Genomic DNA, 16349 nt, shown 5'->3' on the forward strand with positions numbered 1-16349 from the left:
CACCCAGAAAGCCGGCAATGGCTGGTTGAGTCTCTTACATCGTTATCATCTGACTGACTCTGATTCTCCTGACTCCCTCTTTCCTTTATAAGGACCTTTGTAAGTACAATGGAGCCACCTAGATAATTCAGGATAATCTCTCCATCTCCAGATCAGCTGATTGCCAACCTTGACTCCATCTACAGTGCTAATTCCCCCTTACCATGTAGCATGACATATTTATACTTTCCAAAGATTAGGAGGTAGGGATCTTTTGGGTAGGGTAGTGGGGTGTTAATTCTGTCCACCATACCAGATATCATACACATTTGAGTTAAAAATTTTTTCCCAGCTGTATTGAGGTATTATTGATATATAACATATGAAATGTAAGGTGTACAACCTGAAGACTTGATATATATATATATATATTGCAAAATGACTACCACAATAAAGTTAGTATCTCCAACCTCTCACATAATTATTTTTTGTGTGTAGTGACAGCATTTAAGATGCACTCTGTTATCAACTTTCAAGTATATAATACTGTACTGTTAACTATAGGCACCATACTGTACACAGATCCCCAGAACTTATTAATCTTGTAACTGGAAGTTTGTGCCGTTTGACCAAAATCTCCCCATTCCCCCTACTCCCCCATTCCAGCCTCTGGCAAAACACCAAGCTACTCTGTTTCTATGAGTTTGGCTTATTTAGATTCCACATATAAGTTAAAACATACAGTATTTGAGTCAAAATTCTTAAAACAAAAAAAACAGGTTACTTATTTAAAATACTCAGAAGAAACAGGGGCGCCTTGTGGCTTAGTTGGTTAAGCATCTGCCTTCGGTTCAGGTCATGATCCCAGGGTCCTGGGATCGAGCCCTGCATCGGGCTCCCTGCTCCACGGGAAGCCTGCTTCTCCCTCTCCCACTCCCCCTGCTTGTGTTCCCTCTCTCGCTGTGTCTCTCTCTGTCAAATAAATACATAAAATCTTTAAAAAAAACAAAAAACAAAAAAACGAAAGCTGGACTATGAACCACTGTGAGCACACCTCAGTGGCTGGGCCCGAGTGGCCAGCAGGCTAGACAGCTGCTCTTTCACAACCTTTTTAGCTGCAACAAGTGGAATACGTGCAGTGAAACCCAAGGTTTTACTAAGACATTGGATGCCATACTTTGGCTCACATGAAGGGCGGAGTGTCAATGAATGAGATGTGATGCTAGGGATAAGATCAAGGCCAGGGGAAAGGGACACTTAAGAGGGGATAAAATGGGCGGATTCTACTAAGACAATAATGTATGAATGTTAAGTGCACACACTTTGGATGGGAGAGCCTGGGTCCTGAATTCCTGCTCTGCAACTAACTTGTACATGACTTTGAGAAAGTTATTTTAATTTCTCTGTGTCTCAGTTTACTCATCTGTAAAATGGAAATAATAGTATGGGCCTTACAGTGTTGTTGTAAGGATTAAATTAGTCACATGAAAGACTTACAACAGTACTTGGCACATAGAAATTACCAGGTAAATGACGGTTATAATAGTGTAGTCCAAAATGTTAAGGCACGAAGAACTTAGACTGTGGATCTTTTTGCAGTGTTTCCAGTGGATATCTCAGACAGGTGAGTAAAACTTTAAGTCAGTCCAGTATTCAAAAACATTGCTAGTTATTACCTTTTTACCTACAGATAACTAGCCGTGTATATTTGAGCTATAAATCTAAAAAGGATGGGGGAGAGGCAATATTTAAGTTGTGTTTAAAAAGAATCTTTGAATTGTTAATTTGGGTTGTATTCATTCTTTGCACAGGTCCCTACTTTGTGTGATGGACTGGGCTAAGTGCCATGTGGCATATGAAGATGATAAAAAAGGTCTCGGCCCTCCAGGAGATTTCAAATTACCAGTATGAAAAAAGACATGGGCATAATGAAGGGCTCAGAATACTTACAGGAGGGGAAGAACCCATGTATGGGGTGGGGATGAGGATGTACTTGGACAATTTCATAGGGGAGACAGTATTTGAGAATTTGAAGTATACAGTACATTGTTTAAAAAGATTTTTTATCTATTTACTTGAGAGAGAGAGTGTGTGTGTGTGTGTGTGTGTGTGTGCATGCATGAGTGAGTGGGGGAAAGGATAGAGGGAGAGAGGAGATTATCTCAAGCTGACTCCATGCTGAACATGGAGCCTGACGCAGGGCTCGATCTCACGACCCTAAGATTATGACCTGAGCCAAAATCAAGGGTTGGACGATCAAGCAACTAGGCTACCCAAGTGCACCCATATAGTACATTTTAAAGATAATTTTTCATGCACTGGGGGTAGCAAAAAACAATTAGGAAATGAAGGGTTTGGAAATCCCAGGGAAAATTCTGGGATTTCAAATAGTCTAGTTTGATGAAAAAATGTATAGGAGAATAATAAAAGGTCTGGCTGCAAAGGTAGGCTGGAGATATGTTGAGGGAGTTGGATCCCATTTTGTGGTGGACACTAGATTTTTGAGCAGAGAAATAATGTGCAAGTATTGAAGAAGATGGATTATTAGTGGGAAGGGTGAGAGGTATATTTAAAACATCATCCACAGTTCTTCATGTATAATTAAAATGTATTTTTTTCATTTATAAATTATAGGGAATATTTAATTGAAAAATAGGTACAATAAATCATTCCTGTTTGAAAATGCTTGTCAGACAGCTTCACGCCTTTTCAGCGGCAGAGACCTCAATACTGGGGAAATCAGGAGGCAACCTCAGCAACTCTTCCACTTCCTCTTGTAAAGCCTCCGCTTTTTCATGCAACAGCATCTACAATAAAGACATCAAGACATGAGGCCAAAATATGCATTGTCAGGAACTGCTACCATTTTTACCACCGCCTACTAGATCCCTGAACCCTTACACACCAGCGATGTAGGCATTAAAACTAATAATGAGACTGAAAAATAGCCACTTAAGTACAAGTTATTATAGTCAAAGAAACTGCAGCATTTAGCTAAAGCCATTTTAGCTGATCACTGCATTTGGAATCCCAAAAATAAAGGAGCTTTATCACTCTCAAAGATCTGTTTTATTGAAGACTCAGCCACTTAAAAATTAACTTTTGATCTATAAAATTTAAGGCAATTTTGCAAAAATTTAATTAGCTCTTGAAAATGTTATCCTTTATATGAGCTTTTTATTATTCCTCAAAGTTTAGTATGCTATCTTTTAAAAACCTATCAGTGTTTCAAAGGAAAGTTTTATTCAAGCTCCTAAAATTAACATGGCTAATTTCCAAAGAAACATAATGAGTCAAGAAAGTATTTCTGAATATGGCACATAGTAGATGTCAAGGAATATTTGCTGAGTAACGATTTTCCCTCTTTCTTGTAAAAACCGGAAATAGGGGTGCCTGGCTGGTTCAGTTGGTAGAGTCTCTCGGGCTCAGGGTTGTGAGTTCAATCCCCACAGTGGGTGTAGGGATCACTAAAAAAATAAACTTTAAAATCAAAAAACAAAAAACCAGAAATACAGTTTTGGTGTTTGCTGCAGCTGGGTGTTGTGTATATTGGGGTGCAGTATGTGCATTACTTCTGTTACATAAGTTTTATAACAAAAAGTTCAGCAAAATCACATAGAGAAAAAAAATCATAGGACACAAAATGAAAGTGAAAAACCCACTCTATCCATGTGACATAAAGCATAGCATTACATAGCATTATAAATAGAAGAGATTAAAATGCAATGAGGCAAGCTTTCCAGTAGCTGAGGTAATGGCGACAAGTAAAACTAATCTCCCAATGCATCCTCCAAAAACTATACAGATCAACGAGAACAGCCAGTACACTGCACAAAACCCATGGGGCCAGCATTACTAGAATACAGAGAACACCATCACCTTCATATCATAGTAAAAATACCTGCCAATTTCCAGCAGAACCATTTCTCAGGCTCCCACTCCAAGGGATTGCAGAGATCAAGGTGAGATTGAGAAAAAAATACATGGGAAGGAGAAGAGGGAAACAGGTCTTAGATTAAATACAATCACCTTCAGAGAGAGAAAGGCTACCCCAAGTATAAAAATACTGAGAAAAGACTCTTGATAGATGGAAGCATTGTCTATAAGAAGGGATTTAAAGTGCATGAAACTCTAGAAAGCAGTCTTGGAAAGGTAATGCCTCTGGGGGAGAAGACAAGTAAAAAGGGAGAAGAGCCCCTTAGGCTGAGCAGGGAGTGGAAAAAGAAATAAGAGGGTAAAATTTCGGATCCTGTAAGACAAAAGGAAATTCAAAAAAATCAAAGAACACACTTTTATTTGCACTCCTCTCCCACCCCAAACTATCCTTTGCAACACTGACAGAAGAGAGACTCTTGAACTAGAATTCTCATCAGCCACTCCAGATGGCCATCTCTGTCTGAGAAATGCAGGGGCATAAGCAGTTCTTATTATACTACATTACTATATAAAAGGAAACAAAATGAGAATCAAAGTTCTCCAGCTCATAAAAATTTATTCTTCTGAAAGCAAACTACAAAGCAGAAAAGTTGTGATGCAACATTCCAAACTGAATTAAATATTCTCAAATAAACATCTGGAGATATGGGGGAAAAACACACCCTCAATAAGTCCCAAACTAAGAACAGAAATGGACCCAGAACAGGAAGAAATGAAACAAAAGTTGAGTAAGCTCAGGCAAGAATTAGAAGAAACAGGCAAAATCATATTAGAAATAAAAACTAACAAAGTGATCAAAGAATAGATTATAATAAAACTTAATTAGGGTAATGGGAGCAGGAACAGGGGTGGGGCAAGAAAACAAGATAATGAAAATAAGATAAAGAAAGAAGTAAAAGGGCGGCTGGATGGCAGAGTTGGTTAAGCATCTGGCTCAGGTCGTGATCTCAGGAACCTGAGATCAAGCCCTGCATTGGGCTCTGTGCTGAGTGCAGAGTCTGCTTAGAGTTTCGCTCCCTCTCCCTCTGCCCCCCTACCTGTACTCTCTCAAATAAATAAATAAGTAAATAAATAAATAAAAGAGAGAGAGAGAGAGAAGTAAAAAGGGCCAGAGAGATTGAAATGGAAGATGGGCAAAGAAGATTCAACATACATATAATTGGAGTTGCTAAGAAAGAAAAATCAAACAGTGGATCATATTGAACTAATATGTAAACCTACAATCTGGGGCGCCTGGGTGGCTTGGTCAGTTGAGCATCTGACTCTTGGCTTCAGCTCAGATTGTGATCTCATGGGTCATGGGTTCGAGCTCCGGGTTGGGTTCCATGCTCAGCGGGGAGTCTGCTTGAGATTCTCTCCCTCTGCACCCCCAACTCACACGTGCATATCTGTGTGCTTTCTCTCTCTCTCAAATTCATAAATATATTAAAAAACAAAACAAAACTACAATCTAAGGAAACTTCCAGAAATAAAAGAAAATAAAGATATCCTAGTAAACTATTTCAATTTAAAATAAAGAAAATATGTTCATGTTTTACATACTAAAAAAAAATTCATAAGGATGGGGGGAACTAAAATGGAACACAAACAGACTCTAACTGCTCTTCAAACGAATTACATAACCACAGTGAAGCAGATTTTTTAGAAAAGTAACATTTGAGCACATTATTTCAATTATATATTCTCAGACTAAAGACAAAAAGAGCTGTAAATAATACTAACTCCTTAGTTTTTTTGCAATAGTATGCTTTAACAATTCAGAAATTATTTTCAGTGCATTCTAGGATTGAGCAAAACAGATGACTATGTTGATGAAGACAGGAGCTGGGTTTCTCACTGTTGGAGAAAGGAACTAAAAATATGAGAAGAGGTAAGACTACAGTGAGTCCTGTAGTGTGGGATCAGTATGCATTAAAGGTGACTGGAAATTCTTTGATGTTTACATTGATGGGTGGGATCTAATTCTTCTCTTGAACCTGTGATTCAGGTAACTAACAGAATGTAGTGGAAATGATGCTGCATGATTTTCAGGGGTCTGTCAAAAGAAACTACAGTTTTTGCGTTGGTTTCTTGGAATGAGACCATTCCAAGATCTCTTGAATGCTCCCTTGCATATCCCAGCACCATGCTATAAGAAACCCAAGCTAGGGACGCCTGGCTGGCTCAGTTGGTAGAGCCTGCAACTCTTGATCTTGGGGTCATGAGTTTGAGCCCCACGCTGAGCACAGAGCTTACTTAAAAAAAAAAAAAAGAAAGAAACCTAAGCTATAGATAAATGAGAAACACATACTATTTTAAAAGAAATTATACCAGATTGAATAAGAGGGGACAGAGATGGTACAAAATAAAAAGAACCTTTGAATGCTTGAACTTTTCTGGACAGGGAAAAGACTGAGAAAGCTACCCAGCTGCAAACAAGGGCCACTACTTACGGGAAATAAAGAATGATTCAGATGAGGGAATTCAAAGCCAGGAAGAATCATTCCCAGGGAGAATTAAGTCCTAATCAAGGAACTGGCCACATATGCCTGGCTGGATATCAGAATTGCTTCTATGTACCACACATATTCCCTCTTCCTGAATGGGATTTTACTGTGGTTATCCTGCCTCTGTTCACCATTGTATCTGCATCTCTTTAGTTCACAGATCTTCAGAGTGAGAGGAATATATCTGTGAAATTGTGCTCAAGGAGCATCACCTGCACCTAGGCTTGATTTAGGAGAAATACTGGACCTTGAGCCTGAGTCTGAAGCCATAAGGGGATAAATCTTTTAGGGATGAGTAATTGTGCATGTGGGAGGAATGTAAATAATCTGTGACCAGAGGGCAGACATTACAGATGACTGCAAATTATTTGGCACTCCCCTCATGTAGAGGTGGGGTCTAATTCCTCTTCCTTTAGATCTGGGCTGACCTTAATGGCCTTCTAGTAACCAATAGGATACCGCAGAAGTGACACTACTTAACTTCTGAGGTTAGTTCAGAATATTTCCTGCCTTTTCTGCCTCGATCTCTCAAAATGTCCACTCTTTGGACATTTCCTCTTGAAACTGAGCTGCCATGCCATAAGAAACCCAAGCCCCATGGAAAGGCCATATGTAGTTGCTCCAGTTGAAAGCCCTAAGTAGCAGCCAATTTTCATGTGAGTGAACCATCTTGGGTATCCAATTCAGTCAAGCCTTCAGATGACTATAGCCCCAGTAAAAATCTGACTGTAATTGCATGAGACTCCAAGTAAGAATCACACAGCTAAACTTTTCCAGAATTCCTAATCCACAAAAACATAAGCAAAATAAAAGAGCTGTTTTAAACCACTAAATTTTGATGTAAAACTTTGTTATGCAGCAGTATGTACCTGGAAAAATTAGAATTGGAGTTATCAGTATGAGTTCATGGCCTTTAATAATTTATATGTAAGTATAGAAAAATATACAGGCGTATACAGGCTCTCTCTGCTAAGAGAACCCAGAAACAATGGTATCTCTCTCGTTGTGAGCATACTTAGCCCCTCAAACTTGGGTTTCCTCACCAAAAAGAATTAGGGCTCTTTGGAAAAACGGCTGATTCCATGACTAAGGCAAGCTGAACATGGAATATCTTGTGCAAGAGTACTAGTTATTTAAACAAAGAGAGAACTAGTTATTAATTTTATTGTTTCTCAGCTCCAAATCCATCCCTCATGGTCCTGCTGGAGACAGATAACTAGAGCTGGATCCTGTGAACACTTCTCCTTCGCCAGCGGGTGCAATATTCAGCTTGGTCAGTAGACGGCACTGGAGGCACTGCAGGAGAAGGGGCTTCTCCTCCCGGTTTTGGTGTCTTTTTCTTAGGGCTCCTGCAGTGCTAGTCTGGTATGCTGATCTGGTGGCCCTCATTACAGTGAGTTTCAACAGCATCCCTGCAGACAGCTTTCCAGCAAGTTCCATGGGTACTCAAGCTAGCTTCCAAGCAAGTTCCATAGCGCACTCTGGGGAGCTTCCTGGCAGTTCTGTCAGCATCCTGGTGGGCAGCTTCCTGCTTCAAGCCTTGGCTGCAACACAAGGAACTCATCTGCTCTCTGGAGAGCCACAGCCACACCCTCTCTGATGAAGCCTCTCCGATGAAGTATGAAGCCCATCCACAGGGGGTGGTGTGGGGTGAGGGTGGACGTTCTTCGCATTATTCCTTCCCGTGGTTGCTGAAGTTCTGTTTACCCCTTAGAAGCCGATGAATAACCTTTGTTACTAGTTACTAATTCTTTATATTAAACTTTCCTCTTCACATTATTGTGTGCTTTCTGTTCCTAAAATTAGAACCTGACAGATATACCCCAAAAGTAAGAAAATCCAATAATGATGGGGACAGGTCAAAAAGACAAATTGGCCCACATCTAGAAAAGGATAACTAGGATAGTAAATTGCCTAAAACTAGATTATTTAATATGGATGAAAGAAGCAGAAAAGAGAAATGCTTGGAAACAAAGAGAGCTGTTTTTAAATATGTGAAAAACTACCATAGGAACAAAGAAAATAGACTAGTTCTAGACGGTAGTACTTACAATCTAATGGTGGACATTGTAAGAAGGCAACAGTTTATTGGGGTGCTTTTTGGAACACCAGGAGTGTCCAAAAATAGAACTACCTAATTTTTGAGGTTGTAAGCTCCATGTCAATGAAGGCACGCAAAGGTGGGAAGACCAGATGTCAGGGATGCTGAGGAAAGGCCTTCTGTGAAGAGGGTGAGGAGGCAGAATTCCATGAGTTCCAGAGTTCCCTGTACTTCAGGGGACTCTTAAGATTGTCTAATTTTTAGGAGGTGCTTTTTCTCTTTCTAGCAAGCCTTGTATCGTAACAGATGCACTATTTTATCCACGTATTGTGAGTATACACTTTTGTGTCTATAGTTAGATGTTTTTGCTTTTATGTCCAAAGTATAAGGAGATAACACTACAAAATATCATGAAGGGTAAAAAATGGTTTGTTGGCTTACCTTTGCTGATGAAACAATTTGCTTGGCCTGGCGTCTTGATAAATGATCAATTGTCCTTATTAACACTTCAGGATTTGCATTAGCTAAGTGCATCAGACTTTTATAGCCTGCGTTGTATAATTGTTTTGCTCGACCCTGAAAGGTATTACACAAATCAGCAGGGTCAGAATTTGGGATTAGGAAAAAATAATCAAGTGTCTTACTGAAGGGAAAAATTTCACATGCAAGAGACAGAAACAGACTAAGGTAATAATAAACATGAAGAGATAACACATCCGAATCCTGAGAAATTTTAAAAGATGAATTTGGGAGGTTCCAATCTGACTGCAAGACAGCTTTCTGTGCAGCTTAAGTTAACCGATGTGTGTTGCAATCAGGAATGAGAAATCCATTAAGGCACTCAGGTGAGGGGCATAAATTATTTTAGACGCCCAATCAAGATGTTCCAGTCCAATATCCTTAATGTTCTCACCATCTACTCAGGGAACTGCTGGTGTGTGTGTGTGTTCTCAGGCAGAAGAATGCTTCCGATTGAAGGACTGAGTAACAGAATAAGCTGAAATCAACAGTTGGCTAAAAACAGAAAGCTGAGAAACCAGGTGAGGATACTTTCTTCTCACTCTCTTAGGAAATAGAAATAAGCCTCGTTGCCCCCGAATCACCACTTCCTGAAACAAGCACTGAGTTTAACCTGACAGAAGGTAATTCTTCATTGGAGTGGAGGACGGAAGAGATGCTAAGGACGAATGGTAGAACACATATACTTGGGGAGTCTCACTTTTATCCCTACTGTTATTTTTTTTCACAAGTGTGATTTTTTTTTCATCAAGACTTATCCAGATTTATAGGGGACTTCTGGGAGGCCATGATAACTATTTAAAGAGGAAAACAACAACAACAAAACACCCTCTCTTGACCAATAAGGAATAAGGCTGTTGTTACTTACCTTGTGATAAGACATCACAAAATAGTAAAACCTGATTTTTCTGTTAGTTGAAATCACCTCAGTTGGGAAACTGATAAGCTACTAACCTCTAAAACTCCAGTCACTTCCATGAGAGGAATTAGCTCTGCCTTTACACAGTAAGTCAACTTCTTGGTGAGTTCTCCCAAAAGGGCTCTATAAACCCAAAACTCCTCAAGTTCCTGCAGAACACAAAGAAATACACAGAATTTAAATCTGGTAAGTTATTTCAAAGTTTGGTTGGCTTGGTAGGGGGCTCAGAGAGGGTGTTCCTTGATGTAAGTTCTGAAACTTGGTTAAGCCAGAGATGAACAATAATTCCACACAAAATTATTATAAGGAAACAAGAGCAGAGACTGAGGAATTTGACAAACTGGTTTTGGGATGAGGAAGAAGACTGAAAATTGAAAAATAAGCCAGTGAGAAGAGTTCTACTCATTTTTTCACCAAAACACCAGCAAGTGAATGCATAGTTTTTCTTTCCCAAATAACTGAAAACAGTTCCCACCTCTGGGAATTTATCCTGAAGACAAAATATTACACGTGGAAGGATTCCAATGCAAGATGCAGCAATATTTAAAACAACAAAAATATTAGAAGCAATATTTAAGACAATAAAAATATTGGAAGCCATGGGTCAATAACTGTTAAAGGTGGGTGGGTAAATGGGCATTTATTATATCATTTTGTCTTATTTTATGTTTGAAATTTCCTGTAGTAGTAGTTTTTGTTTTTTTTTTTTAAGTCGCTTTTTAACCTTTGGGTGTCACTGTGAGCATTCGTGATATATGGAACAGCGTTAGCCAGCTATTTTGTGACCACTAGGAAAGCAGCCAATGCACTAAAGATGGCAGAGTAAAGAGAAGAAAACCTTGACCAGAACGATGAATCCATCAACCCTGAACAGACTTAGCTCTAGCTTTCCTGTTCCACATGATCATCTTTGTTTCTTATTGTTTAAACTTCTATGGGGTTTTTCTGTTACTTGTAGTTAAAGGCATCTTAGCTAACACTATTGATGTACTATTTCATATGACTTACATAGCTTTTTAAGAAGAAAAAAACACTTTAAAATACTGAAAATACACTCATGAGAGCACAAGTTGTCAGGTAGATTGTTTCTAGGAACGACCATCAAATTATAGTTGTTTTTCAAATTCAATATAGTTTCTTTTACTTGAACAAGTCTAAAAGGCTGAAATCCTTATAGTCCTAAGTAAAACAAAGGGATAGAACTTTAGGGGAAGTATCTTTAAATATGAAGAAAAACAAACACAGAAAACTTAAGAAAATACATTTTAAAGGCTAGCTTCTTATTACCTATAAATTTTGTCTTCTGCTTAGCTAGCACATGATTAGGGAATGTAAGCTAATATTTAAAACTTAGCATAAGTACGAGATATGAAGAAATGTGAATTTGCTAAAATAATTATCATTCAACCCAAAGTCAAGTATTTTGGATTACTTACTCATTAGTACATATGATAGAATTAACTGCCATATACATACATAGAATATGGAAATTTAAGATAGGGAAAATGAAGATTCAAATTTAAAAGTAGAATTCATGAGAGAAAAATGTTTTTTAAAAAATTGAGTATAGAAACAAATATGGAAAGGATTATTACATTACTCAATTAGGAGAAATTTAAATGCAGCCAAAAAAGGCTTATATTATAAATTCATCCCAAAAACTGTCCGAGTAGAAAAGTCTGGTAAGCTTTATTATGTTATTTAAGGAAACTCTGAAAGCTTCTTTTAGTAAAGACATTAGTAAAGTCTTACACAAATCCATTCCAAATGCACATGGCCAAAATAAAGTTTTCTTCTTGAGTTATTTTATAAACTAAACATTTGACATAGAAACCTAAAGCAGTTGCCAGACATTGGAAGAAAAAATGGCAAAATACTGTGGCGATCATGAGAGCATGGGCCCAAGTAGTGACAAGGTAGCTGCTGGCTATTGGTGATGCACTAATCAAACACTTTCCATGGTTATCACCATGAGAAAGATACTCACACAATCTACATCATTGGAGAACTGTTTTAAGAGTTGATTCCAAATACTTGTAACTATTAATGGTGGTTCTAAGAGTAGGGATAACTAGGTGCTTTCTACCTGTTTGCTATATATTTTAGGTGAGTCTGTCATTTTTGTATCTTTACCATAAGTTAGTACATAGGACTTTATAAGCAGATAAAAACAAATATATTTTAAATAAGGTTTGAGTGCTTTGTATTAATAGAACAAGTCAACAATGAGGAAATAATGACTAACTGGTTTACAAGTTTAGTAGAAGTTAAAACAAAAAGATGCACAAGGCATGTGTAGTTAATGGAATTACCTCACAGAAATGTAGCACACAAGAGGAGAACGAGGCAGCTCCAGTGAGAAGGCTTTGTATATAGCCTCGAGGCATATTAAATTTTTCAGACACACTCCAAATGTTGGTCTCTTTGAGCAGGGTATAAAGAACAAAAGACAGGTATAGTCTGTTGACAATGTCCTTGTCCACCTTCTAGAAAGACACAAGCAAATGAATTTATGTACTGGACCTGCTAAAAATGTACATTATATTGAAATTGGACAAAAGGTAATATGAATGAAGTTATACTATAGGAAAGCCAGAATAGAATGATTCCACAGAAATAAAACTAAGTTCTACCATATGTACTTTAGATTAATTCAGATTATCATTTTTCCAAGTATAAAAAAAAGGGAAAATATGCCAAATTATTTCCAATTTAAACTTCCTTCTACAGGGGAAGCTGTAGTGGGTTGAATCATGTCTGCCCCCACAAAAAGATATGTTTCATTCCTAACCTGTGGTACCTGTGAATGTGACATTATTGGAAATAGGATCTTTGCAGATGTAATTAGTTAAAGATCTTGAGATGAAATCATCTTGCGTGTAGAGTAGACCCTTTAGGCCTCTTTATTCAGTGACTGGTGTCTTTTTTTTTTTTTTTTTAAAGATTTATTTATTTATTTATTTATTTGAGACAGAGAGAATGAGAGAGAGAGAGAGAGCACATGAGAGGGGGGAGGGTCAGAGGGAGAAGCAGGCTCCCTGCCGAGCAGGGAGCCCGATGCGGGACTCGATCCAGGGACTCCAGGATCATGACCTGAGCCGAAGGCAGTCGCTTAACCAACTGAGCCACCCAGGCGCCCGACTGGTGTCTTTGTAAGAGGAGAGGACACAGAGTGACACACATAAGAAGCAATGTGGAGATGGCATTGTCCAATGGAGACACTGGAGGGATGCATTTATAAGCCAAGGAACACCAAAGACTGCCAGCAAGCACCAAAAGCTAAGAGAGAGGCAAGATGTTTTCCTCCTCAGAGCCTCCAGAAGGAGCCATCTTGATTTCAGACTTTTGGCCTCCTGAACTGCAAGAGAATAAATTTCTGTTGTTTTAAGACACTTAGTTTGTGCTAATTTGTTGTGGTAGCCCTAGGAAAAGAATATAGGAAGGGAAGGAGTTGGGAAGACTACTTTTTTTTTTTTTTTTAAGATTTTATTTATTTGCAAGAGAGAGAATGAGAGACAGAGAGCATGAGAGGGAGGAGGGTCAGAGGGAGAAGCAGACTCCCTGCTGAGCAGGGAGCCTGATGTGGGACTCAATCCTGGGACTCCAGGATCATGACCTGAGCCGAAGGCAGTCGCTTAACCAACTGAGCCACCCAGGCGCCCGGGAAGACTACATTTACTGTGGTATTTATAGGTTGGATTTATTTGTGAATGTAATTAGACAAATGCATTTATGTAGATAGGTATGTTAATAAGCTTGTCCATATTGTAAACTAAGAGTAAATATTAGATTCTATGATTTCTACATGGTCATGATAAATAATTAATGTTTCCAAAGTTAAAACACTGAAAGAGAAAAATGCTACCTGTAGTTGACAATTTCTGTGTACCTGTTTTTGCCTGCAGTATCTAGTGACCAGTTCTTTTATTTTTTATTTTTTAAAGATTTTATTTATTTATTTGACAGAGAGACAGCACAAGTAGGCAGAGTGGCAGGCAGAGGGAGAGGGAGAAGCAGGCTCCCCGCTGAGCAGGGAGTTGCACGCAGGGCTCGATCCCAGGACCCCAGGATCATGACCTGAGCCGAAGGCAGCCGCTTAACCGACTGAGCCACCCAGGCGCCCCTCTTTTATTTTTTTTTTATTTTAAAAATTTGCATTTATTTCCAGTTTGAGTCTTTTTGCAATATAATATATATGAATATGACAACTGATATCTTTCTATCTCTACCTTGCCATAATGATTTTGCTTAAAAAAAACAAACAAACTTGAAACTGGCATGCTAGAAGGATTTGTATTGATGATGAGAAATTTTCACTGTTTCATGCCAGAAATTAAGAGAAACTAATAATCATATTTCAAAATGCACTTGAAGAAAAGTAATTGAAACAGATCAGATCTTTGTGCCGTTCTTCAGATTATTTTACTTGAATTATTTTGTAAATTGAATCCAGCTTGTGGAATCACCTAGTCATGAGTTTTAGCAAACTAATTAATTAGATTAAATTTGCTCACTTAAAAAATAGCTGGCTTTTTATGAAAATTTTATTAAAATATATAGGAAAGGCCTTTATTGTAACTAAAAGTGCCAAGTATAATAGGTACCATGTTATAACAGTAAATATTTACAATATATTTTAGGGAAAAAATGACACTTAGATTAAATGCAGAAAAGAAAACATCACGTTTTTAACACTTGATATTTCCATTGATTCTTCATGTTCTGCAATTGTAAGATAATCTCACGTATTTAGTTTTCTATCTATTCCAGGAGATTTGTGTTGAAATTTTTTTTCGCCATTAGAAACTGTGATTCTCTATGGGACCTTTTCAGCTTTGCACGCCGATTTTGGAACCAGATCTGGATTCTGTCTTCCTCTAGATTCAATTTTCGAGCTAAGTCTTCTCTGATATCAATGCCCGGCTAGCAGTTAACTCTAAAGACGTTTTCCAACACTTCAATCTGGTTTTGAGTAAAAGCAGTTCTGGGTCTCCGGCCTCTATACCAACTCAGCTCTCTTTTCAAAGACAGTCTTCCTGAGGCTGAAAAGTAATTTTCATATTTCAAAAATCTTTCTTCTGGTACTGGGTGATCCACAGTACAAGGGAATGAGACCCCATTAGGAAGGCTCAGGATATGCACAGATAGGTTATCATCTTTCCCTGAGGAGCTGCAGGTGTCTGCCCACAGTCTGTGGTGTTTCACTGAAGGAACACAGTCTTTCTTCTGGTCCAATCCTAAAATGCTCTCAATTGAAAAGGAGCAAGGCGAGGGTTTGCTTTCCCCAAGCCGAGCACTTTCCGGAAGACTGGGAGCCATCCTCGAGCGGGCTGCCCAGAACGACAGCTCTGGCCTCTCCTGCCTCCTGGCTGGCTCTACCCCATGTGTACTAGTGACCAATTCTTGTGTAAAGTATTTCACAGCCAATATCAAGCTAACTTAGGAACTGAGTAACTCATGCTTAAAATCAGAGGAAAGAAAAGATGAACTGGAAGGAGAAAAAGTGGGTATAAAATATAAAATTATATCCCCTATGATGGTAAAAGAATGGGATGAGAACTTACAGTGGAACATCGAAGACTGTATGAATTACGGATTCTACATGTTGATACTTTTAAAAAGCATTAAGCTGAAAAATCATGATAGTTGAATTGCCAGTAGGGAGAGATTGCTTTTTAATTTCCCAATTTTAGTGCACCTTCATTATTAACTATAATTTGAGTCAATGTAGATTTTGCTTAGAATGTATTTTCTAAGCCAAGAAAAATGATATAATTATATTACATGGCAGGATAAGATGCTTTATGCCAATTTCAAGATCTTTTATAAGAAATATTTAGGGGTGCCTGGGTGGCTCAGTCGTTTCGCGTCTGCCTTCGGCTCAGGTCATGATCCCAGGGTCCTGGGATCAAGCCCCACATCGGGCTCCCTGCTCAGCGGGAAGCCTGCTTCTCCCTCTCCCACTCCCCCTGCTTGTGTTCCTGCTCTCGCTATCTCTCTCTCTGTCAAATAAATAAAATCTTAAAAAAAAAAAAAAAAAAAGATCTTTTATAAGAAATATTTAAAGAAAAATGGGAGTGTCTTTTTCAATGTAGAGAAATAAACTTAATTTTAAGTAAATATCATGTTCTCTAGAATTTAAAACAACTGAACATTTATTGACTATATTTCATTAACAAAAATAAATTCTGATTCAAGTTTAAAAAGATGCATTATTCTAAAAAGATTTTGTAAATGTTTATTATTTGGTAATGAGTTCCAAATTAACATGATTTTGTTTTTATTTTCTTTTTTTCTTTTTTTCAAGATTTTATTTATTTATTTGCCAGAGAGAGAGAGAGAGAGAGAGAGAGAGAGGGAGAGTACAAGCAGGGGGAGTGGCAGGCAGAGGGAGAAGCAGGCTCCCCGCTAAGCAAGGAGCCTGATGCGGGACTTGATTCCAGGACCCTGAGATCATGACCTGAGCTGA

General features: G+C 38.3%; 1 protein-coding gene and 1 pseudogene across 7 annotated transcripts in view; both read right to left on the minus strand.

Annotated features, from left to right (window-relative positions):
* Nucleotides 1-2261: 2261 nt before the first annotated feature.
* Nucleotides 2262-16349, minus strand: part of HELQ (helicase, POLQ like) — a 49169-nt gene continuing 35081 nt past the window's right edge. For 4 of the 7 annotated variants that reach the window (XM_078068868.1, XM_036121303.2, XM_078068871.1 and 1 more), the window contains 4 exons: nt 12193-12366; nt 9916-10029; nt 8884-9018; nt 2262-2786 (listed from right to left, as the gene is read on the minus strand). In XM_078068868.1, coding sequence (XP_077924994.1) covers nt 2679-2786; nt 8884-9018; nt 9916-10029; nt 12193-12366 — 531 coding nt within the window. In that variant the 3' untranslated portion in view covers nt 2262-2678. The other 3 variants (XM_078068869.1, XM_078068870.1, XM_078068872.1) reach the window with 3 other exon arrangements.
* Nucleotides 14642-15309, minus strand: LOC118554031 (homeobox expressed in ES cells 1 pseudogene; annotated as a pseudogene).

The sequence above is a fragment of the Halichoerus grypus genome, chromosome 3 (assembly GCF_964656455.1).
Source record: "Halichoerus grypus chromosome 3, mHalGry1.hap1.1, whole genome shotgun sequence".
In the NCBI taxonomy this organism is placed as follows: Eukaryota; Metazoa; Chordata; class Mammalia; order Carnivora; family Phocidae; genus Halichoerus; species Halichoerus grypus.